We start from the raw sequence: 26112 nt of genomic DNA on the forward strand, positions 1-26112 counted from the left end.
ATCCAAGTCCAGCACTCTAATCATGGCTCCACATTGTCTCCAGCCAGCCCCTCTGGAACATAAGAACATAAGAACAGCCCCACTGGATCAGGCCATAGGCCCATCTAGTCCAGCTTCCTGTATCTCACAGCGGCCCACCAAATGCCCCAGGGAGCACACCAGATAACAAGAGACCTCATCCTGGTGCTCTCCCCTACATCTGGCATTCTGACTTAACCCATTCTTGCCTCTAATAGGGTGTGCTAATAGGGTGTGCTAAATAGAACTAATAGGGTGTGCTAAATGCTGCCTCTCATTTATGGGTTGAGGAACCAAACTCTGCTCCACCCTCTCCTAAATTGGAAGAGGGGGATGGAGCAGAAGAGGAAGTTTGGAGGAGATGCTCTAGCCCACCACTCTTCTCTACCCTTCCTCTTCTACTCCAACTTCCTCTTTTCCAATCCAAGAAGTGAGCAGAGTGGTCGTAGAGCTGAGTTGGCTGATGGAAGTAAGCACTCTCCACCAATCTCCTGGCTTAGGTTACACCTCCATTGTCCTCTTGGATGGGTCAGCCTTGGCCATAATTGCTCATTGCTGCCCTCTGTTTCCAATTCCACCTCATCTCATGAAGTTCTACTCAAGGCTGGGCCAGGACAGTGAGCCCAGACCGAGACCACGGTGAGGGGCAAAGGATTAAAGCTCCTCCACTTTGCCTTTCCAATGCAGATCGCCCTTGCAGCGTGCTAGGGGTCCTTCCTCTTCGGAGCCATTCCAGGCAGGGGGAGCATGACGCCTCGGGAGCAGCGGCAAAGCACTAAAAGCCCAATCCTATGCATGTCTACTCAGAAGTAAGCCCTATTAGAGCCCATGGTGCTTACTCCCAGGTAAGTGCGGCTAGGGTTGCAGCATAAGTCTTTTAGGGAGCCTCCCCGCAGCTTGTTTCCTGGGATGGGTCTTGCTTCCCCCGCCTGGAATGGCTCCGAAGGGGAGCGACCCCTTGCGCTCTGCGGGGAGGCTCCCTGCAAGACTTAGTGCTTTGCCCCCCCTCTAGCTACGCCACCGCTCCCGCGGTCCACAAGCAAGGACTGAACGTAGCTCTGCTGCTCCCACGCCCCGGGTGTGGCTGCCGCAAAAATGCTCCCTCTGCAGCCCTCGCGATGCGCCCGAGGAGTCCTCTGCGGCCGGGCCGGGCGTGCGGTGGAAAAACGGAGTCACCGGCAGGAAGGCGCGGCGAAGGGGCAGCGGTAAGTGCTGGCGCGCTGCGGCTCGCTCCTCCGCGGCGCGGCACCCGGAGCGCCCTTGCCGGGAAGGGCCGCGCCCCCCGTCCGCTCCCAGCCACGCTCCGCCCTCGCACTCTCGACGCTGTCTCGGAAGAAGTCGTTGCTTTGGAACGGGGCTCCCTCCAGGCGGTTGTGGAGCGGCTTGCGCGCCGCGATGCCGTGCGCTGTTGCCCCCAGGCTCCTGCTGCTGCTTTTCTCGCTGCTCCCCGCAGTTCGGGGTAAGTCTTCTTCCTGGGGGTGGGTGGGTGCCACTGCTCGGAGGAGGGGTCGTCCTGGAGGGTGAGCCCCTTCGTTGAGATGAAGGGCGAGATTGCTACCCAGCGTGTAGTTAGTGGAACTCCTTGCCACTGGATGGGGAGATGGCATCTGGCCTAGATGACTTTTCAGAGGGCGTTGGTTGGACACATTTCTGGAGGAAAAGTCCAGCACGGGTTACTAGCCATGATAGAAGGAGGCTACCCCAGAATGCCAGGTACAAGGGAGTGGCACCAGGATGCGGGTCTCTGGTTGCCTTGTGTGCCCCAGAGGCATCTGGTGGGCCACTGTGAGATACAAGGAGCTTGACTAGATGGGCCCTTGGCCTGATCCAGCAGGGCTACCTAAGAATGCCAGATGCAAGGGAGAGCACCAGGATGCAAGTCTCTTGTTGTCTTGTGTACCCCCTGAGGCGTTGGTGGGCCACTGTGAGATACAGGAAGCTGGAGTAGATGGGCCTTTGGCCTGATCCAGTGGGGCTCTTCTTATGTTCTTATGTACACAAGCCAATGTGGCAGAAAAAAGTGACAAACCTGTTAGACCAGGGGTGCCCAAACCCCGCCCTGGGACCACTTGTGGCCCTTGAGGCCTCTCAATGCAGCCCTCAGGTAGCCCCCATTCTCCAATGAGCCTCTGGGGGTTTGTTGGAGCCCACACTGGCCCAACGCAACTGCTCTCAGCTTGAAGGCGACTGTTTGACCTCTTGCGTGAGCTGTGGGATGAGAGCTCCCTCCACTGCTTGTTGTTTCACGTCTGTGATGCAGTAGCGGCAGCAAAGGAAAGGCCAGCCTTGCTTTGTGCAAAGCCTTTTATAGGCCTTGAGGTATTGCAAGACCATTCATTCATTCATTCATATAAGTTCATGTTTAATATATTCATTTATGTAAACTTATGTAAATTTATTCAAATTTTAAATGCAAATTAATTCTTCCCCCCCGCCCCCGACACCATATCATAGAGACGATGTGGCCCTCCTGCCATAAACTTTGAGCACCCTTGTGGTAGACAAACTGCTTGCATTGTAAGGCATAAAGAGTATGTCCAGGAGCACACAGCTCTTGAAGCAGTCCTTTATGCAAGAGGATAATGCTTTGATTTCTAGTGCTGGTCCCAAATTATGCTTCTGGATGCTGTGACATGTGGACCTGAAAGTGTCTCCTGTCCTTTCCTCAATACTAAATGATCAGTAGTATTTGGGGGGCATAGGAGCTGAGCATCCAATAATTCCCTTATTCAGACTGCTAATGAAACTGCGTGTCAAATAAGGAACAGGTCACATCTGGAGTATTGTGTCCAGTTCTGGTCACCACATCTCAAAAAGGACATAGTGGAAATGGAAAAGATGTAAAAGGGAGCGACTAAGATGATTACTGGGCTGGGGCACCTTCCTTATCAGGAAAGGCTACGGCGTTTGGGCCTCTTCAGCCTAGAAAAGAGACGCCTGAGGGGGGACATGATTGAGACATACAAAATTATGCATAGGAAGGATAAAGTGGATCGAGAGATTCTCCTTGCACTCTCCCATAACACCAGTACCAGGGGACAGCCAAAAAAATTGAGTGTTGGGTGGGTTAGGACAGACAAAAGAAAATATTTCTTTACTCAGTGTGTGGTTGGTCTGTGGAACTCCTTGCCAGGATGTGGTGATGGCATCTGGCCTGGATGCCTTTAATAGGGGGTTGGACAAGTTTCTGGAGAAAAAATCCATTATGAGTTACAAGCCATGATGTGTATGTGCAACCTCCTGATTTTAGAAATGGGCTATGTCAGAATGCCAGATGCAAGGGAGGGCACCAGGATGCAGGGCTCTTGTTATCTGGTGTGCTCCCTGGGGCATTTGGTAGGCCACTGTGAGATACAGGAAGCTGGACTAGATGGGCCTATGGCCTGATCCAGTGGGGCTGTTCTTATGTTCTTAGGAAACTAGAAATCACCTTCACTGTCCTGGTTTGACCCTGGTTTTACCACATTCAAGTCCCTGACACTGAAATTAAGAATTGTTTTGTGGTGGTAAGGAGTTGTAAAGTTTCAGACAAGAGCTCGCCTCTTTAAGGATATACCTAGAAAATCTAAAGTGTATGTCAGCCCTGAAGTTTCAAAATCTGCCTACAGAGTTGTTAGGCGGGCATTTTCATGATACAGGTCCATGTGAGACAGGACTCTGCATATGTAGATCTGAGTCAGTGGATTCAGCAGGCAACTTATGTGTAGTCTGTATTATTTGGTTCAGAAAGAGAAGGATGAATCCCACCCTAGCAGTTAGATCAGCAAAGATTAGCCTCCGGATTCCTCAGCAGAAAATCAGCTTTTTATTGGAGGGCAGTGATAAATGTAGTAAATTACACTAAATGTTAGGCAAGCTGAGGTAGCAATCCTTCATGCAGGAGGAGTTGTGTTTGCAACAGAAGCAGTAAAGATTTGAATGGAATCCTCAAGTACCAGTGCTTATGCAGTGGGTGGGTGGAGTGGATAGAGAGATGTTCTTTTCCCTTTCACACAACACCAGAAGCAGGGGACATTCACTAAAATTGAGTGTTGGGAGAATTAGAACAGACAAAAGAAAATACTTCTTTGTCCAGGGTTTACCGGCAATTAGTCTGTGGAACTCCTTGCCACAGAATGTGGTAATAGCATTTGGCCTAGATGCCTTTAAAAGGGAACTGGAGAAATTTCTGGAGGAAAAGTCCATCATGGGTTGCAAGCCATGATGGGTATGTGCAACCTCGATATTTTAGAAGTAGACTACCTCAGAATGCCAGGTGCAAGGGAGGACACTAGGATGCAGGTCTCTTGTTGTATTGTGTGCTCCCTGAGGCATTTGAGAGATACAGGAAGCTGGAATAGATGGGCCTTTGGCCTGATCCAGCGGGGCTCTCCATATGTTCTTATGTTATGTATGCTTTCTTCAGGTTGTGGAATGCAGATATCTTGTCTTGTGTGCTGTCTGAGTCATCTAGTGGACCACTGTGAGATACAGAAAGCTGGAATAGATATGCCTTTGGCCTGATCTAGCAAGGCTCTTCTTATGTTCTGTGCTGGTGATGAAATATCAAAATGACTTTCAGCCCCATCCTAACTTCCACAGGTACAGACAGGCCGCAGTGGCCTGGTACATGGCAGGCAGTGGCCTGGTACAGGGCAGGTTAGGAGGTTGCTGGGGCTCACCACCTGGAAAGGGAATATTTTTCCCCTTGCCGAGCTCCAGACACCCTTATGTAGCTGGCACAAATCTGAGCAGCCCAAGTAAGGCTGCCCAGCCCAGGACTAGGGTTAGGATATGGCGCACTCTGCCGCTTCCTGTTCTACCCTTTCCCTCCCCAAAACACCCCTCCCTACCTCTGTTCCACCCTCTGCCACCCTCCTCCCACTTGGTGCAAACTTACCCCAGGCAGCCAAGGGACTGAATCTAAAGATAAAATTGTTATGATACAAAAGCTAAAACAACTGGTCTATGTATCTTTATGGATAGCTTCTTCCTAAGGTCCTCAAACCGAGTTTTGGTGCACTTAATTTGCCACAGTGAAAGTAGTGTGCTGTTGTTCATGTCTTGCAATAGATGGAAACTGAACAGAAAGATGTGGACTGAATGTCTGCTGCTTTGACCTAGAGTAGGGTGAGCATGTGAAGGGGGAACACCATCCATTGAGACAGCGTTTTGGTCATGCATGAGTCTCCAGCAGATATAAATAATATTGGCAATGCCACTTGTGCATCTGTAAAGCTGTCTACACTCATACAGTTTGTGGTGAGCACCATGGTACATGAGTGATCATTCAGTGATCATGTAAATTAGTACAGTGCCACCATCTCTGAAAGTACCATGGTTTTCTCCTGAGAGTTGTGATGGATCACACCATTGTCTTTCTTAAAAAGTGGTGCCCAGAACTGAATGCAGTATTTCAAGTGAGGTCTCACAAGTTCAGGATAGAATGGAACGATAGTTTGGAACAATTTCTTCTCTGGGTCTGGGCTCAGTGTTTCGGTCAATGCAGTCCAGCATTGCATTGGGTTTTTTTTTTTGCAGCCACATCATACCACTGACTCACGTTCGGCTTGTGGTCCGCTAACAGCCCAAACCTATCCTTGGCTTATGGTGGCAGATCTTGAAATCTGTCCTCGTTAGTCTCAGGCTAATGGTGTAAAAGCTATGCCACTGTCGTGCACACCAGAACCACCGGTGCAAACAGCCGAACATCTTGCGTGCATTGCAGTGGCTCTCAGAAGCCCCACTGGAGCAGGTAGGTGGGTGGCGGGGTGGTTCGGGGGAAGATTAGGCGCAGTTGGAGCAGGGACTGTCCCATGGAGCTGTGTTGAGGTTGAATGAGACACTAGTTACAGATCTTGTTGCACACTAAAAAGGATTAACCGTCATTTTTAACCGTCAATATCCATTAACCGTCAATATCCAGCTGTATTGAATCAATCCCTGTATATTATTTTGTATTAATTCATCTGCTCATGGTAATGATGTGTTTTGCTGTTGATGTTCATTTAAAATCCATAGAATGAAGACTTAAAAATAAAACTAATTATGTTCAGTGATTAAAATCAATATTCTCTCTGCTTCTAATAGGTAATTGTCCACCTCCACCAAAACTTAAGAATGCTGTCTTTCGGAATGGTGATCCTGGAACAAGTTTCCCTGATGGCATGAAAATATTTTACAAATGTTTGCCGAATTTCTATAATATCCGTGGCAAAGTAGATGTCACGCAATGCCTTGTAAATTCATGGACGCACGTGGAAGACTTCTGTGAACGTACGTATTTACTACTTTCAGTACCCTCCCTCTCTGTGGACACATCTAAACATCATGACTTGTTGAGTTATTTTTTTTATTGTTGTGAAGTACGTCAAGTAATGCTATACCATGATTAAAAGTTTAGAATGTGAGAAGTAATGCTTTTTTAAAAAAATAGTTGGCCTTAGCATGGTCTTTCAGATCTTCATTCTTGTTTTGTTGCCAGAAAGCTGCCCTGATACACCGGTATTCACATTTGCTTTCCCAAGAAAGCAGGACGTGAAGACTTACTACGTGCCTGCGGACATCTTGACCTATAACTGTCGCTCAGCTTATGAAAGGATCCCTGGAATAAATTCTGTTATTACTTGTCTTCAGAACTACACCTGGACAGAACTCCCAAAGTTTTGTGAAAGTCAGTATATTTTTACTGCAGACATTTTACTGGAGACTTTTCTGGAAGAAAAATTCCTTGCAGGGTATAAGCCGTAATGGGTATGTGCAACCTCCTGGTTTTAGAAGTAGGTGACCTGAGAATGCCAGTTGGCAACAGGATGCCGGTATCTTGTGGTCTTGCATGCTCTCTGAGGCATCTGGTGAGCCACTGTGAGATTCAGGAAGCTGGACTAGGTAGGCCTTGGGCCTGATCCTCCGGGGCTCTGATTATGTTCTTAGTAACAGTTAACTTCAAGATCACACATTGCAACAGTTGCTTTGGCTCATAGTGCTTTCTGGTCAAAAGTGTATGATACTAAGAATTTTGGTGGATGTTTTGTTTTAATGGAATTTTTAGTGATTGGTGGAGTGCTGCTTACACTCAGTGGAAGTTATTTTGAGGATTTTCAGAAAGGAAGACATTCAGTGCAAAACAAAGAAGGGTTTTAGGAATATCTACAGGAATAAAAACGTAGGCCACAAATTAAGACACAGGTTTACATGCATGAGATTATTAATTTCAGTGATTTAGTGGCATATAATTCAACATTGAACTATATGGGGTTTGGTGTCTGTGCATGTGTATATACCAGGAGTGTTTTGGCTCCCCCCCACCCCATGACAGCAGAAGTTGTTTGCTGCTCATGGGCGTCTACTTCTGAAATTTTGAGGGCAACCAGTGGTAACGTTAGGTTTGGGGGGATCATGGGAGAAACCTCTGGGACCTGTACACACTGGCCCTCCTCAAGGTAAGGTGCATCCACACTGCTTGCTTTTTCTTTCCCAGCCATATTAGTAGAAAAAGGTGAAGAGGGAAGTCTCGTGGCCCTCTCAATGTACAGATAATATTCCCCCTCCCGCTCCCCAGCATCTGTGGGAAACGTCTCTATATGTTCCTCCTTCAGCACCCTGGTGGCCCTTGGAAAGGAGGAACATCCAGAGAATATTTCCCGTTCCAGGTCAGGAAAGGAAGGTGATCTCTGCATGTTCTTCCCTCAGTATCCTGACCGTGCTGAGGAAGGACCAACCAAAAGCCAGGAATGCAACAAATTACTCTGTTATCCTCTTCTGCCCTCTGCTAGTATCTGTGCATGGGATTTGTCAGAAGCCCCTGGTCATCACTGGAGAGAACTGTGAAGGCATGAGTTACTCGATTGAGGTTGTATTGCCACGGCCTGCAGACAGGCAAGTTGGGAGACTTCAGAGATCAGCTGTGTGGGCCCTTGAATTGGTGCCCAACCTGGCCAACCTCTGGCACCTTACAACATAGATGTCTCCTTTTTGAAAGACCATAAGGCTGTGGTTTTCAAACTCAGGGTGTTTGAAGACCGCAGTAAGGGGAGGGGAGGGAGGCAGTGAGGGCAGGGGGAAGGCAGCAGTGCAATCCCCAGGATCCTTCCAAAAGTGAAAGTGGAGCAATCGTGCTCCCCTTCCAGTTTTGTGACAGTGGAGCACAATTGCTCCACTTTCACTTTTGGAACGTCGGGGAGCCCTGCAGACGCTTGCCCAGGGCTTCCTGCATGCCTGGCAGGCTGCTGCAGCCTCCTTAAGGGGGCAGAGGCCAGGGCTGTCGGGCTGGGGCGTTGCGACGCCCTAGTTTGAATAGCTCTGCCATAAGGGACCAGTTTGGATGTTACTCCAAAGTGCTCTGTTAAATGTATGGGAAAAGAGCAGGGGGACCCGTCTTCCTCCTCCCTCTCTCACTGCTGCCTAATATGCTAGGGTGGTTGTCCAAATCAATGCATGAGTTTAATTACTGCTTTAAAGTAGAAGAGCCACAACCATCCCCTGTAAAATTAGGCAGATGTGAGAGGGCATGCTGTTTGTGGGGGCGGGGAGAAGTGTGCATTGAAGAGTTGGAGTTATTATCTGAGCTGGTCTTCCTTTGTTTGTGGTCCTTGAATTGGGACCAATATATTGAAGGAATTAAATGGCATTTAATACAGTACTGTAGGACTCCAGTTTAATAATAATAAAAAAAAACTAGGTATTTATATACCGCCTTTCTGGTCATCAGATTACTCCTCTGACTTTATTCAAGGCGGTTTACATAGGCAAGCGTTTCTAAATCCCTCAAGGGGATTTTTGCAATCATAGAGGTTCTCTCTTTCAAGAACCAACCACATTTCAGAATGGATCTTCCTGGTTTGGTCTCACTTCTGGCCTCCAGTTCTCCCATGCAGGCTGACAAGCAGCTCCATCTCTCACATGGAGGGCAGCCAAGATGCTTCTCGCTCACACCAAGAGCAGGTGGAATCACTCAGCTGGGCTTGTCAGCTGCTTCAAGGTCTCGCCATTCTCAGCCGTTCAGGGAGCTGCCGGTATCCTCGAACTGGGGACCTTCTGATGTTATCTTCAGGCTAACAGAGGCTCTACCCTCTAAACCAGACCTCCTGCCCATGTCATTTATGTAAGGATTTCATACCAAACAGCCTTATGTAGATTGATTTTTACTAAGTCAGAATTGCATGATCATTTTTCATCCAGGCACTTTAAACAAAGCAGGAAACGAGCATTTTGGGATTGCCCCCAACTTGTTCCATGTTTCCTCTTTAATTTAAAGATCCTGTGTGAAGGAAGGAGTATGATGCTGTGTTCTGATCCTGTGTTCCATTGCCTTTGATTTGGAAGAGGGAGCAAGCAGAACAGGCAATATTGCTCCTCCTTCTGTGTGGCCTCTTTAAATGATGATGGCATCTGAATCACACATGAAGCAACCCTAGCTTGCTTCACATTTCCTGCTTTGTTTAAAGACTGGCAAGCAGGGACAGCTTCTCATGCCCCTCCCAGCAGAGAGAGCTGACCATATGCAGACCATATGCAAAATTGAGTTTCTGTTAAGTTGGAGACTTGCTGTATCCTTATAATCTCTGCATGCTAATTCTCAGCCTTATTTTCTGCTAGGAAAATCATGTGGTAACCCAGGAAATCCAGCAAATGGCAAAGCTGTTGCTCAAACTGATTTCCTGTATTCATCAGAAGTGAACTTCATCTGCAATGATGGGTAACTATAACTTTTTCAAATTCTTCTTCTGTAAATATTTGTAATAATATAATAGTATGATATACAACTACCACAGAATTTGGAGAACAGATCTGTAGTTTTTCTGTGTGTGTGTGTGTGTGTGTGTGTGTGTGTGTGTTTTTTTAAATCCTCTCTCTAAAGGCCCTATAATCATGCTGTTGGTGCCTGTATGGAAAGCATAGCACATATCCTTCTCTACATGAATGAAAACAATCTAAACTGAATATTTTGTCTATATTCTGTGTAATGTTCTCCACTAACCATTTGTTTTCTGTAACTCATTATTACTTTGAATTCTCGCAGGCATCTAATATAGACCAAAGAAAAAGTTATGGCACCACTTTTATGAAACTCTCTGGCAGAAAATCTAAAATCTGCCCCTTCAGTAGAGAGTTCACAGCGTGGCCTAAAAACATTTTTAGTTACATTAGCTTTTGGGGGTGAGTAAGGCGAGAGATTCCCAACTGTTTTTATCCAGCCTGTTGCTTTTATTGTGTATTTATAAGTTTGCTGCCAGGCAGCCCAATCCTATCCTATCCAGGGCTGATGCAGCAGGGCTGCATGGCGCACACTGTTTCCAGCACTGGAATTGAGCAGGCTTGAGGTAAGGGAACATTTGTTCCCTTACCCCATGTTGAGCCCCAACCTGCTGAATTGATGGTGCAAGTCCAAGAAGCCCTGCGTAGGGCTTCCAGGGCCAGGAAGGAGGTTTGGATATGGCAGAGGCCTCCTCTGCTGACCCTTCTACCTCCTGAGTCTGTACCATCCTCCCCCCAAAATCCCCTGTCTCCACCTCTGTTCCGCTCCTGTGCTCTTGGCGCTGTACTTACCACACCAGCGAGTGTCAGGCTAGATTCGGCATCAGTGGGATGCTGCAGGCTTTCCAGCCGGCACTTCATTTGCTGTGCTGGCCTTTTAAATTATGTTTTAGATATTAAATATTTAATTATTTGAATTTTATTTTGAATTTTACTCTATTAAGCATTGTAATCCACATTGAGCTTTTGGAAGGGTGGGGTATGAATGAACAAATAAAGGAGCTGCTATCCTTTACATTAAAAGTGCACTTAAGCCCCTGAAATGCGTGGTTTAAGTGTCTGTGGCCAAGACTGTTGGACTGTTGCCAGGATGCCTTATAAGGCATTAAAAAGTCACTTCTGGTTACTCTGTGAAACTTGAAGTCATGTGTTTTGAGCTCTGAAGCTCAGTCTGAGCCCTGCAGAGGCAGGGGACAGATGTCCTCTGCCTCTGCTGAGTTCAGAAACCCCTCTGGAGGTGAGGGGAGCAGAACTCCCCCCGCCTACAGAGGAGGCGCATGGGGAGGGCCTGACCCAATCTGCCAATAACTGAATTTGCGGATATGGGATCCACGGATATGAGGCCCTCCTGTATTCATAAGTGGTGCCCCATTTCAACACTCCTACAAGGCTGGCATCTGCTTTTTGCAGACCTTCAAGTAGCTTGACCTCTAAGTGTCCAGAGGGGAGCAAGGTGTATGTTAACAAAGATAATAAGGCCTTTGCTCTGACTCAGGGGATTCTGGGATGTACCACACCTGAATCTCAGCAAGATCAGAGACTTTATGATCAGGCCCCCCATCAAAAGACAATCAATATGGTGATGTTTGTTCTTGATGGATAGGCCTTTTAGGTGGTCTGACCCCCCAGCAGGTGCTCTGCTCTCTTCTCGTCTGATGCTGGTGATGCTCCTTGAATGCTTTCCTAAGAAAGCTACGTTTAACTGTATGTAGTTTCAGGTACATTTAGGCAGTTGTCCATCTATCAGACTTGGGCCCAAATCCTAACCCGCTTTTCAACACAGCCATAGCTGTGCCAATGGGATGTGTGCTGCATCCTGCATTTGGGGGGCACTCACGGAGGCCTCCTCAAGGTAAGGGAATGTTTGTTTCCTTACCTAGGAGCTGCATTGCCCTTATCTCAGTGCTGGAAAGTGGGTTAGGATTGCGCCCTTGACTACATAGGAAGATTTATCCAGAGGTAACTGCAGCTGACCCTCTGGGTAATGTGGGGGCAGCTCCTTGATTCATGTTCATTAAAAACAAAAAAACATGTTTAGTTTGAGAAAAGATTTCATCTGCTTGAGTTGTTTCAAAATGGTGAGCTAGTAAAAAAGCTGCAGGAAAATGAGCTAACAAGTTGCACAACGCTCTTTTTCCCTTTTCTTTAGATACAGGTTAATTGGGTCACCGTCTACCCAGTGTAAGCTGAATGGCAAACAAGTCAAATGGAACCAGGAGCTTCCAAAGTGCGAGCGTAAGATTCTCCCGGTGCTTTTGATAGCATAGGGTCAGTACTTGCATTGTGACAGCAGCATGGAATTCACTGCCATGCCAGTGCTCCCTATACCACTGGGCTAATATGAGAAGCCCTGGACTCTGCAAGAGCACCTGCAGTTTGATTGCTAAGACTGCCAGCTGTAACCCTATGAAAACTGGGTTAAAGCTGGGTTGGAGAGCAGGTGCAGCTGGGGATGCTCTTGCATGGTCATAGCCTTCTCAGAATGCTTAGTGGTGGAGTAACAAATGGATCCAGTCTTGCAGGAAAAACTTCACGTTTTGTTTAAAACTGTATTTTAATTTTTTCACTCTTGGTCCCTTATCTGTCTTCTCCTTTTTCTCTTGTGCCTTTCATCACTCTCTTCTCCTCTTGATTAGACCTTAGTTTACCTCCTCTGTTTCATGCTACTAACCTTTCTCTTTTGCTGTCCCAGTTCTCTGGTGCATCTCAACATCCACCTCTTGCTTCTCCTTGCAATTGTTTAATAAGTGTCTGAAAACACACTTCTTTTCTTGAGCCTTTGCGCACTGTCTCTTTTTTTTCCTTTCAGCTTTTCTTTTCATGGCTTTTACATGTTAAATTGTGCTAGGGTAACATTTGTGTATTCAAGTACAATGAGTATTAGTCTGTATCTGAGTATAGTTATTAATATGCCCCATTCAATAAAAGTACAATCTGTTTTACGTATTAACAATCCATGTACACTGTACACAAAAATGAACCCAGGAACGTTTCATGCAAAAATGTGTCCCTGAGTACAGATCACCCACACCCAGGTATGGCATAATATGTGAATAGCCCTTTTGTGTCCTTTCTGCCCCGTGTTGTTGGCTCTTCCAGCTTTTGCCTTGCTCCACTGCAGCTGACAACATCTAGGAACGGGCAGCGAAAGGGCGGGGGAAGGGCAGATCAAGTTTGTTAAGGGAATGAGTTTGATGGCAGCAGCAGTTGCCAAACCCTAGCTTCCTTTGCAGACCAGAAACCGCGACACAGGTTCATCAGGACCTGCACCAGCAAATGCTCTAGCGCAGGTACGAGTGGACCCCTCTGGTGCAGTGTCTTATCCCAGGTAAGGGAATGAAAGTTCCCTTGCCCTGAAGAGACCTCTGCAACTTCGCCTCCCCTCACTTTTTGCAGGATGCAGCAGTAGCCTTTTTGGAACCCTTGCTTCAGCATGGGATACTGGATAGGATTGGGCTCTGAGTCACATTCATAGCCAGTATGGTATAGTGGTTAGAGCATTGCTGTTGGATTAGGAAAAGTCAGTGCTTAGCCATGGGCCAGCCACCATCACTCACCTTAACCTATTTCACAGGGTTATTGTGAGGATAAAAGGAGATGGAGGAGCCATGTACATTCTTCTGAAGTCGGTGAAGAAATGGTGGTATATAAATATCAAAATAAATAAATGCATTGAAGCCTTCACTTAGCCTAGTTTTGTAATGCCTAAAAGCAGGTGCCACTTCAGAAAAATTGGTGATCTAACCATAGAGTACTGAAGATAGAGGTATTTATTTTTTGAAGTTATTGGTCATGGCTACACTCCTAAATTAAGCATTGTGGGTTTGTTGGAAGGCGATTACTTCAGCCCAGAGGGTTTCTTTTTAGGGATAATTAATCTTGATTATTAAGCTTAGGGAGATACTAAACCTTGAATTGACTTTGAGACAATGCCATCTTTTTATATAAATGTTATTGAGTTTGAAAATCCTACAGTTAGCCTAATATTTATGTAGCAAAGGGTGAAAGGTTGCATCAGCCTCAACCTGAAAGAACCAAATGTTGAGAATGGGGAGTCTGAGTATTATAAAGGAGATTTTTCCCAATGCAGCATAAAATATCCAAATCTCTTTCGCCCCTTAAGAGAAATTGTAGTCAGTTTGTTCATTAGCAAAACATTTGTGGCAAACTGTTTTATATGGATTATTTCAGAAATCACTTGCATTTCTCCTCCCGACATCGCTAATGGAACGCATAATGGGTCAAATGGAACTTTTGCCTATCACTCAATAATAACTTACAAATGCGAAGATGGCTTTTCACTTACTGGAGAGGTTTCTCTTCGTTGTATTACTGAAAATCAAATAAATGGAGTCTGGAATGGTTCTGCGCCTGAATGTAGAAGAAATCTTACTCCTCAAGGTAAGAAATGTGCTTGTTGATCAGGAAAAGATGCATTTTAGCTGAAGGATGTCACAACTTCAGAATGTCCAATGGTTTTAACAGCACTCTTGTAATAGAGAAAAAGATGGGCAGGGAAATGGCATTAACTGTTTGAGACATCCTTAAATTGAAGTAATTTTTTAAAAGTATTTTTAATTTTTCTAACCACCATGTTGTTTCTCACTTCACTGAGAGGCTGCAATGTGTCGGGCAGTAATTGGTAGGATCCTTTTTAGATATAAAGCCTATGTTCTGTGTTCTATAGATAAGTTCTATGTTACTAAGTTGATAAGAAGTTCTATACTGTGCAGCAAAATCCTATACATGTTTTGCCAGAAATAAGTCCTGCTCTGTTTGTGGAGTCTTGGGGCCCAATCCAAAGGGCCGCTTAGGCTGGCCCAACTCCCTTGTGCCAGCCCAGAAGTGTTGCACAAGTGCCGTAAGCCCTGTAAGTTTGCTTGGCCTACCTTGACCAGCACAGGGGTTTGGGGAGGGTGGAAGAAGTGTGTTCTGGGGCAAGGGAGGATGGATGACGAGCCGGCTGATGGGCCCAGGAGGGAGGCAGGATCCAGCACTTAGGCCAAATCCTAACCCCCCTCCCGAGCGGCCCAGCTTTACACTGGGTTACTTGGATCTACTCTGCTTCTCTAGGTGGCACAGATTAGCCCCATAGGGGCAGTTGCCGTGCAACATGGGGCAAAATGAATTAATTCCCTTTACTCTGAGGTGTGCTGCAACCCAACCCAGCCCTGCTCTCGGTGCAGTGCAGGCCAGTTGTCTTGCCTGCTGCAGAGCAGATTAGGATTGGGCTGCCACGCTCTCTCTAGAAAGTGTGTTCAGGAATGTAGCCTTAAAGATACACATCTGATTGTTTTAGTCTACATTCTTATATTCTACTGTAGCCACAACTACAGTTACCGCACCCTTACCTTCCACTAGAAGAGAAATGGAGAGAGGAGGTACTTCTTCAGGTAAATGAAGGAAAAATAATTCAGTACAAGAACTTACCTTTTAATCTTCTGCATGGCAATTGTTTCAAAATCTTAATGACTTGGGATTTAATGGAAGTTGTGTCAAATCAGAACTGTTCTCTGTACAGGTGTCCCCCATATCCACAGATCCAGTATCCACAGATTCAGGGATCTACAGATCTCCCCTCCACCCCCGTGCCAATTAACATTGCTTACGGGGGCAAAGTTCCTTTCTTTTACAGGACACTACAAGCATGCAAGCTTATAGCACATGCAGGCAGGCTGCAGATAGCCTGAATGCTTGGAAGAGACTAGAGCAAAGCAGTTAACTTCCTGCTTACTGTTAGTTTGATGTAGTCTTTTCAAGCATTTTAGGCTGCCTGCCAGCATGCACTATAAGCTTGCATGCTTACAGCGTTCTGTAAAAGGTAGAAACACTTCACCTAGTAAGTATCTAAACAATGTTAATGAACGGGGGGGGGGGGTTGCGGAGATTGTTCCCCCCCCGTATCCATGTTTTACATATCTGTGGAGAACGACAACCTGGAACTGATCCCCTGGGGATAAAGGGGGGGGACAGGGATGGGACACGCTTATACACTAAATGTAAATATTGTGTGACTTGTTAACACTGGGCTGTGCATGTGTATTATTCCAGGCTCTTCTTAAATGCTTTTAAGAACATTAAGTGCTAACTTCATGCAACCTAATATTCTTTCTCTGATCAGTGTCAAGTAGAAAGTTTACATTTGGTTGAGTAGATGTTTTATAAGGGAACATCCTATGGCAGGTTGTGCATGAACATCTCAGCTGCTGTTATCTTGATAAACTTCCACTGAGATCAGGGTGGAAAATAAGTGCAGGCATGCCCCTGTATCCACAGGAGTTCCATTCTGGAACCCCTCATAGTTATTTGAAACTGCAGATATGGGCAAACGCTTCCCCCCCCCTTCCAGAGCTGAGGGGAGTTTCTCTTTCCTTTCCTCCAGAGGGTCCTCTGAGCCCAACAGAGGCTGCTGATGGACGTCTGCGGCCACTGCTGGGCTCAGAGGACTCTCCGGAGGCAAGGGGAGCTCATCTCTCCTTAGCTGCAGAGGGGGAAGTGCATGAGGAGCCCTACAGACCCAATCCATAATTGAATCAATGGATACAGGACCCCCCTGTAAGTTGTATTTCGTGCAATGTGTAGTTGTTTTTTGAAACACAGTGGGGTGCAATGACAGAGAGGTGGTCGTGGTGTGCATGCACCAAAAAACGGTGGGTTGTTGAATTTGGCACCACTTCAGATGTCAGCCTGGATCAGTCACTGTGGGAAATGGGATGCTAGACCAAGAAGGACTTCTGGCCTGATCCAGCAGGGCTCTTTTTGTGACCCATATTCTTCCACACAGATTGGAATCTGCTATCCGTGTTGAAAAGAAATAACTGGGGGTTGGCTCAGATGGTGGCTTCTAGTGGAATTCATCAGTTTCCTGTAAATGCTTAATGAGTTGAAAAAACAATTGGTCTTTAGAATGTAGTATGGAGTATCCATGAGCAGTGCCCCCATGGGTCCCAAATCTGCAGTAACTCCATGTGTTATTGCTGGTTGGCTGCCAATGTAGCATAAAGAAATAACTGGAATTGATTTTTTGTTTTTAACATTTATTTAATTTGCATGGAAATACTGATAAATATGTATTGAAATGCAAGCTTTGAAGTAACAGGCTGAATCCATGAAGTTTTTTGGGGGGCTTGGTTTTTTGTTTTTGTTTTTTTGCATTGCTTTTACTCTAATCTGAAAGCCTTTGAAAACATCACCTTTTCCTTTTAAACTTATCTCAATGCAGTTCTCTGAGGTCTTGAAACTTGCTACTTTGTAAATAAAAGCTAAGCTTCTCAGGGATCATTTTGATAATTGTAGTCATTAACTATCATTCCTTCTGATAACTATTGCTTTTTCATATAGGACCTACCTACAACAACAGCACACCAATTAGTCGTATAGAAAAAAAAGGTAAAGTTGATGATACAAACAGGGAATGTGCTTGCTAGTTGATTGTTTTATGGTGTTTGTGGCCAGAGAGGAATCTTAGGTGATATGTAGATCTACAACTTGTTGACAAACTTTTTATTTCACCGTGAACTTTATAACATGCTGCATGATTGTGCAGTCTTAGCTCCTGAATGAACTGATCATGTTAAGGAACAATTTGAATTGAGACTTTCAGTACGTTATATAGTAGTCGCATATTAATCCAAGTTCCATCTTGCTCTCTGCTGGGCAGATGTGATAAGGCTGTTTACTTGTGTGCCCCAGGATCTGTGAGAACAGTGAACATGTGTGCATGTTTTGAGGGGAACAGGACTGGATCTTCTGGCTGTGTCCCTGATGGTGATATGTCCATTGGCTACACCCCTGGTATCCATACATTCAGTGCATGTAGAACCTCTCTGTGGTGGATGTGGCCAGTGTGTTACTAGGGCACATTATTAACATGTACCTATTTCTGCATATGTGTGTGCAGGATCTTGACCATTGCTGTGATGCACCCAATGTATTAGCACCTTCCGAGACAATAAAAGGGACAGCCAGATGAAGGTTCATTTGGGGTTAAATCACAATAAAAGGGAAATTGAGAAATAATACATCTTAAAGTCAAGCAGAAAAATGTTACAGGTTGCCCTACCAGAGAGAACCTGTGGGTGTCACTGTTTAATGAAAACCCTTGCGTAGCTTTTAGGCTAAAAGCTATACTATGGGATAAATGGAACTGTCTCACTGCAGCTATGAAAGGAGAGAGGAGGAGAAACGAATGGTGATTTGGTTCAATCTAGAAGGAAAGAGGGAGCAAGTATTCTGCTGCTGCTGGAGAAGGGTACAGAGGAAGCCCTGGGCAAATGAAAAGGAGAGACAGGCAAAGAAGGGGAATGAGCTTGGAAAGAACCTGAAATAGACTAGCTCTTTCTGTTTATTGGGGGCGAGGGGAGCCAAACAGGAGCCAACAGAAGAGCCATGAAGGAAGCTCAAGGATAAAGCGAAGGTTGTTGTGCAGTGTGTGTGACATAGAGTGACCTCTGCCTCCAAACTAGATAACTTTAAAGCTACAGCTGCAAAATTATAATTGAGCTGGTGGGGACATTTCATGGTTGGAGGGCTTCCATTTAACCAGATTAACATTTGTTTACAAGCAAACTTGTCACCAGGCTTTTGCCATTGTTTGCACAATATTCCAATTTATAGTCACCTTGTAGGTGGAGCAGGAGAGGAGCCCAAAGGAAAAGAGAGATCCGTTAAACTCAGTTCAAGGATCCAGGCTTACCTAGCCAGGAAGGACTTTGGGGTTCACAGACATACACCTTGTGCCCCAATATTAAAGAAGAGGGTCTGGTTACAAATGGGTTCCCTGAATTTGAGAAGGACATGGTCAATAGGTATGGTTCTACTTCTTATTTGTAGTTTCAGTTTACGTGTAGCAGGTATTTGAGGAGGGGTGTCCAGATAGGTCTTGCTTTCAGTACCTGCCAAGCACTGATACACTTGTGTTTTCACATTTGGCACCGATATCAATAGTCCCTCCAAAAACCATTCTCAAATCCACCCATTGAGGCCCCACACAAAGTGTAGATAAGAGGCACAGCTACAGGAGAGAATTATAGCCAAAATATGACTTACTCTAAAATTCATTTATTGAAGTCTTTACCTCCTCTCCTACTGCAGCTTCTAGTCTGAAAAACCCTCTTGCAATCCTGTCTTTTTTTTTCTTTAGATAATAAACTTTCAGACTTGAATGTGCATGCTCCTTCTGAAAAATAGTTGGCCATAGTTTCTCTTCATTATGCCAGAATCAACTTATAGAAAGAGCCTTGGTCCAGTATATAGTTTCTTCTTAAGTCACGTGTTTGTCTACGTCAGTGGTTCCCAACCTGGGATACGTGTACCCCCAGGGGTACCTGCCAGAACTCTTGTGGTACTTGAAAAAGAATTTAATAATGATGGGAACAGGCAGGTCTATATTAGAATGCCTTGTGGGCCTAGGAAGGCAGCTACCTGGCTGCGAAATCCCCAGGAACTGCTGGTTTCTGGTCAATTCATGTATTATCAGATAAGGATCAGTAGGCGAAAACATAAATTTGAAAGAAGAGCAACTATTTTAATTACAAACATTCTACTAATATGAGGGGTACAATTAATGGAAAAGGGCTACCAAGGGGTATGCAAGTGGAAAAAACATTGGGAGCCACTGGTCTACATAATATAAGTGCATGTATAAGCAGCTCTTTTTAAAACAGTGTTTCTTCAATGTCAGTTTCTATTTTTGTTTTAAGGGTCACAGATTGGGATCATAGCTGGTGTTTGTAAGTAACCTGGAACCAAGCACACCAAGACATAATAATTGAATTAATTGTTCTTCTAAGTCTCTTGGCAAATGCAACTGTGTTTCCAAGTTAATTCATTCTGTTTTCTCACGAATACAGTAGTGCTGCATGAACAAATTTATTTTTAAAAGAGAAAAGTACAGCAACCAAAAATTCATACACCGAAGGTCATGTGGTGGCCACTGACTCCAGCCGTTTGGATGCTGGCTCATTTACAGAGTCACTTACGTGCTATCATTCACATACACACAGATTTTTAGAATCCCAGATTGTCAACTTGCCTCATTAATAAAATTAAGGGTCAACAGAAATTTTGCCGAGGGAGCCTGATTTCTACCTACCCCAAATGATTGATTTTTTTTGTCATGACTAGAACACAGCCATTTTTTTAATAGCCAGTGGATGTTATGTTTAGCAGCTCTGTATTGCATCTCTTAAAACTCTTTATGAGAGGCATAATGTGCTTTGGTATAGACTGCATAAATTGGACACAAAAACAGGCTGTTGGGGACTGGGCAACTGGTAATGTTACCCATGTCCTGTTGGGCGACTTTCCAAAATCTTTCTAATTATATATCATTCTCATCGCAGGTGATTTGGGACAGCATGTGTAGTTTTGCGAAACATGTATGAATAGAAAGAATATTGTGTGGATGTAATTGCTCTGTAAAACAGTGGTTCCCAGATGTTTTAGTAGCGGGACCCACTTTTTGAAATGACACTCAGTTGGGACACACCTAGCTTTACAAGACTAAAAAGAAAAAAAGTTTCACTTGAGCAGTTGCTCAAACCTCTGTTTTTATCATTTTTACTATGGTGGTGGTGGGGGGATCCACCTTCTGGAGCATTTGTTGAGCTCCATGTTCATTGGATTGGGACCATTCTGGTGGCCTTATATCCCCCCCCCAACCTGGCCTTTGATCATTGCTGAGGCATGTTTTCCTACTCATGAATAAATGAGCATGTGTGGCTCATTTGCATTTCCTTCATTTTTCTAAATTCTGCTGCTGCCTGGTTTACGAATGCTAGTGGGTATGGCTATAATGGTGCTTCCGCCCCCCTCCCAAGTAGCAACTTGTTTAATGATGCACATAGCCTTATCTGCCTTGTCAGTTTCACAACCCACCAAAAACATGAGTCGTGACTCATTGCTGGGTCCCAGCTCACAATTGGGAACCTCTACTCTAAAAGCATTCCCAAAAACTATAGCATTTTTTCTGTAATGATAGTTCATTTATCATCACCAAGCCTTCTCTCTCTCTCTCTTGATCTCCACCCCTTCAGCGACAGTTTCAGGTGTAGCTGCTTTTGCTTCTGTGGTTGCTGCTGTTAGAGCTTCAAGAAGTGTTAGGCAAAAGAGAGCAAGGTAAGCAAGTCCATAAACCACATTCTTGGATTCAGCCCATTATGTTTCTTCTTCTGTTGTTCTGTTCATCTATTCTTCTGCATTTAAGGATGCAGTCCTATACACACTTACCTGGTAGGGCCCATTGAATGCGGCAGGTAAACATGCATAGCATTGCACTGTTAGAAGCCTTAGGGTTTTTCTTGCGTGAATGTGGAAAGCAAAGGGGGAAATCCACCTTGGAATGGCATTCTTAAAACTCTGTTTTTCGGCATAGCATACAAGAGTGTGGAACTGAAACTGAGATTAAACAGATAACCCTTTTTGTATGTACAGAACACTGAATTTTCTGGTTTATGCTGTACATGAGAAACAGGTCAAGCTTTGCATATATAAAACTCTATCCGTGCTTAAAGTATTGGTACCAGGTTTCTTGAAACTTTAGAGCAAAAGTTTGCATGTGACACTCCACCTGTCCCATGATGGTACTGCCACTTACGGTGTGAGTGTTGAATCCATGATATCATCCCTACATGCATGAAAGCTGTTGAGTGGTGGAGCCAAAGACCCTGGTAGATACGTTTAGTCTTGCTTTCAGTTCTGTGACTGTATTTCTAATTCTCAGCTGCCTTTTTTCTTCTCTCTGATGATTCAGCTCTTATAATTTGAACCATGGTAGCAAAAGCATGCAGCTTTCTGCAACATCACATGCAGAGGTATGAAGGGACACCTAATTTGGACCCTGAAAGGTATATGTTTTGTGTTTGTTTTTTTTTAACCACTTAAACTGAAAATAAATGAAATTACAGAGTATCCATCAGTGAGCTCATCCATGATCTTCTGTGTGATAAATAGATATTTATATAGTATCAGAATATCCAATTAGTGGGCAAAGTAGCCAGTACTGTTCTCCTGGCTCCAGAATCCTGCATGTTCTTCCCATACCTCTTCCTTTTGCATCCCAGCTTGGCTATGAGATAGAAGAAAAGATTTTATGTTGCTCTCCTTCTGGATGAATCTTCTACCCTGTTGCTAAGAACTGGGATTATTTCCATGCAGATCTTCACAGAGAAACTTATGAGTGATCAGTATGTCTAATTTTGCAGGTTTTTTCATGCCTTTTCTTGCATGGCAGTGCTTTTTGTAACATCTGTGAAGCTCCCCAAAGATGAAGAGTGTTTCACAAGATATAAGCTAGCATATGCCTTTCATAGGAGGAGGCAAGTTTATCTTCACTAAACACACTGTTTTTAATAGACACTGAAGCTCTCCTTAAGGAGTAGGAGCCCTAGCAAAAAGTTCCAGCAAAAAGGCTACTTGCAGCAACTTAGAAATTAATATCTTATGGGCATAGGCTTTGATAGGTTTAACTTTGCATCACTGGAGACACAGCAGATGTAGGTTTTATTAAGTGCAGCAGAGTACTTTATCACGAATAAGTGAAAAACATTCTTCCCAAAAGCACTATTTTAATGGTTTGTGTAATTGTTTTTCCAAAGGAGTTTTGAATGTTTTGAGCTTTGCTTACAGGACCCATTATTAAACATGATTGATGTCCTGCAATCAGTCTTTATTTATAAGGAATACTAAAAATACTAAGGGTGAACTTCTGTAGTGCAGTCCTGTCACAGATTAGTGCTTTCAACACAAGAGCCATTGCTAGTGAACATTACTGAGTTTTCATATTTAGACCAGGAAGATGTCAGCCAGATCTACACTAGCTTTTCTGATTAATAATTTTGGTCACCTGCTTTCTCTCTGTTGCTTCTCCCTTCAAAATTAACCCTTTTAACACACTTTCCCCCCTTCTTTTTCAGTTAGACTTTGCCAATCAGGGAATGCTGTGACTTCCACTTCATCCTGAAATGGGTTTACCATTAGATTCCTAGGTACCGAACCTGATCTATACACTTCTGCTGATAAGGGTGCTATTTGGGCACTTGCTAAAATGCATTAGTAGTCCCATCCTTAATAAAATGGAAGCTGGGTGACCAGATACAAAGGTGGACACAGTGCTTACACCTTTAACCATTGTATAGAAGAGGGAATTTTGGCCAGTGCAGCTTTTTCAACCCCTCTGTTTTGAACCTTTTCTGCCAAAATTCCCTCTTCCATCCATCGGCATAGCGGTGCCAATGGGACGTGCTGCATCCTGCAGTTGGGTGTCACTCATGGAGGCCTCCTCAAAGTAAGGGAATATTTGTTCACTTACCTCAGAGCTGCATTGCTCTTATGTCAGTGCTGGAAAGCACTGACATAAGGAGCTAGGATTGCCCCCTGTGTGTAATAAAGAGAGTGGGAAGAGGAGAGAGGGGGCACTCTGGGGATATGAAAAATGACTTTCCTTCAAATTACCTCAGGATTTCAAGAATGAAGGTGGAGCTACCTTTCAGGAGAATGTTTCCATGTGCCATCCCCAATGCCATTTATTGGCACACATAGCAGCCATGCTAGGTGGGGGTGGGAATCTGGAAATTCACCCTAATGCTGAGTTTCCCCCTCAGCAAGTACCACTACAGAATCCATCCTCCCCTACCCATTGTTAATAATAATAACTTTTATAAAACAGTAGAATATATCATGAGAACAGTTTAAAGAGGAACTGAACAAGAGAAACACTGTGCATGTGCTAATGGCAGTGTTCTGCTAAACTGCTGTCACACCAATAGTGGGGAGTGGGTGCATGTGAAGAGCTGTTTGTGCCTCCCCCCCCCTGAAAATGTGGTTAAATGTATGCTTTCATGTAGGAATAGGAGGGTGCACAGCCTCCAAAGAATTTAAAGTAAACTAAACCTTCTGCTAAACAACTGTCAGGGATAAGCTCTCCCATTATTTACCTGTTTTAATAGCTGTATTAGTGCACAGCTTCCAAAGAAATATTTTAACCTGTATATTACAAAAAAGGTTCACAATTTAGTGTAAAATATACCTGCATCCAATTTCTTATTTTATTTTTACAGGAGAATCTGTGCATTGGCAATAAGCTCATAAACATAATATTGGGAGGAAAAAAAACCTGAGATCCACTTGCTCTCTGATATGTAATGTCTTTGCACACACTTCCTGCAGTGAGAAATTACAGCAGGTAGTGATATGAAGGCCTGGAAAACAATGGAAAAATTGTGGAGAATTTTTTAGCATTATTTTTTGGAGACCTATTTTTCCATGGAAAAACTAGACATCTGAGAACCCAATGACTTTTTTCCCTCTTTTGAAATTATTACTGGAAAGTGTGTTAAGGTAGCATTTTCAAATATTGTTTTGTCTGTCCTGTACTCCCTCAGAATGCATTCAGATAACTATGCAAGACCATCTACAGAATTAGGCAGTTACCATTTAGTACACTGCAGACACAAATGACTCTCACCTACTTCTAATTCTGCCATCTTCTGCAGCATCTGAAAGAAACTGGTCACTATTTGAAACATGAAGGAACAAGCAAAAAAGTGAAATAGTAAAGCAGACCTTTCTGTGCAGACCATTAGTTCTCTGTTTAGTTCCAAAATATAAAAATGACTGCTCAGAATCAGAAATGAGTTACCTTTCCAGAAACCAATCCTGATTAGAAAAGAAACCGGAAACTGATGTATTTTTCCAAGGCATTATTATTTGTCATTTATTTATTAAATGGCATGCTATAGGTTTTTTGTGGCTAATTGTATTGACAGTTATTATGACACTGTATGGTGATGATGATATACTACTGAAGAGTTCAATATTACAATAACCATTAACTTGGGATCAAACATGTTCATCTAAATGCATTTTGAAGAGGCAAGCTTAAAACTGGAAGTTTCCTTGACAGAAAGCAACTTGGGGATGACTCTTGGTAGGAAAATAGCATGAGAGAATTTTTGCTGAAGAACCCAGTCAGGATTTTGCTGCCACCGTGACCACACAGTTACTTTTTCCTCAAAGAGGTTTTTCTGGTCTAAAACACGCCTCTAAAAACCATGCCTGGGAAAAGACACTGTTTGGCCCTCAGTATTAAGATTTACCAACAAGCTGGAAGTAGATCCTACAATTTTTCCCCAAGCTGTTTGAAACAAGCTTTGTAGTTTGTGATGTGTGCACTTGTTGTATTGAGATGTTGCAGGGTTTTGTATAGTTCCTTCTGTTTTTAGATAATCCTGACATTCTGTATGGTTAGAAAACTGTTTTGTGTTCAAATAATAAAAACATATTTTAGTTTACTACAGTGCTGATTTCTTCTGTTTTCAACCTTTATTTTCCCCTACTTTTACCAGTGGCAAAACTGTTCAGCTACTTTTGGCTGCATTTTAAATTATGTTTTAGATATTTGTAATTATTGTTTGAATAAAATGAAGGGCCTAATCTTATCCACATTTCCAGCACCGACGCAGCTGTGCCAATGGGACATCCATCCTGTGGGGGGAAGGCAGTTGTGAAGGTCTCCTCAAGGTAAGGGAACATTTGTTCCCTTGCCTCGTGGCTGCACTGATGCTGGAAAGTTAGATAGGATTGGGCCCTAACATTTTTCATAAATATATCAAACAGGATGATTTTATGTGCTGCATTTCCATAATACAGTTTATGATCTTAAAGTAGCACAGCAAGTTTTAGATCTGATAAGGCAGTGCTTCTCAAACTGTGGGTCGGGACCCACTAGGTGGGTCGCGAGCCAATTTCAGGTGGGTCCCCATTCATTTCAATATTTTATCTTTAATATAGTAGACTTGATGCTCCCATGGTATGTGGCTGCATTTGGGGAAATGTTACAGATCTATACTTTTAACAGGCCATTATGTATATGCTTTTAACAATGATAGTCAAGTGAGTGGTCTGCTGTTGCTGCTGCTTCCTCCCACCATCACGCGATAAATATCCCCATTGCATACCTGACGCTGTGGGACAAAGCAGCAGACCGCCATCATCAAAAGCTTGCCCATTACTTTGTGTTTGTGGGTTCTATCAAAAAGTATTCATATTGTTGCATTTAGAACTTTTTCCCCAATAAACTAACATAACCTGTAATTTTCTCAAAAATATGCTAGCCCAAGAATGGTTTCCTTATAACTTTCCTAATTCTGAATTATACTATTGATTCCTCAAGCTCAGTATTGTCTGCATTGGCAGGCAGCAGCAGAGATGGTGCAGTTTTTGGTGGGGTCCTTGTGCACATGTCCTGCGGGGGCACCCCTTTACATGTAAGCATGCCTGCCAGGTGCTCCCTCCAAATCTGCCCAGAAAAGGGGCAGAAGAGTGCTTCTGCTCCTTCATGCTGCCACTGCAGTATAAATT

The 26112-nt window shown here is 44.1% G+C and overlaps 1 protein-coding gene across 2 annotated transcripts; it reads left to right on the top strand.

Annotated features, from left to right (window-relative positions):
• The first annotated feature begins 1324 nt into the window (after window positions 1-1324).
• On the top strand, window positions 1325-24992 carry CD55 (CD55 molecule (Cromer blood group)). 2 transcript variants are annotated; one of them, XM_066622902.1, is made up of 12 exons: window positions 1325-1477; window positions 6088-6273; window positions 6482-6670; window positions 9595-9694; window positions 11903-11988; window positions 13945-14154; window positions 15078-15146; window positions 17095-17142; window positions 19455-19484; window positions 20790-20871; window positions 21506-21599; window positions 23811-24992. In XM_066622902.1, the coding sequence occupies exons 1-11, from the start codon at window positions 1414-1416 to the stop codon at window positions 21570-21572; spliced, it is 1131 nt and encodes a 376-aa protein (XP_066478999.1). In that variant the 5' UTR covers window positions 1325-1413; the 3' UTR covers window positions 21573-21599; window positions 23811-24992. The 2 variants fall into 2 exon arrangements, with proteins under 2 accessions (XP_066478999.1, XP_066479000.1); XM_066622903.1 differs by lacking the exon at window positions 15078-15146.
• The last annotated feature ends 1120 nt before the right edge of the window (window positions 24993-26112 follow it).

This window comes from Tiliqua scincoides, chromosome 4 (genome assembly GCF_035046505.1).
Source record: "Tiliqua scincoides isolate rTilSci1 chromosome 4, rTilSci1.hap2, whole genome shotgun sequence".
Lineage (NCBI taxonomy): Eukaryota > Metazoa > Chordata > Lepidosauria > Squamata > Scincidae > Tiliqua > Tiliqua scincoides.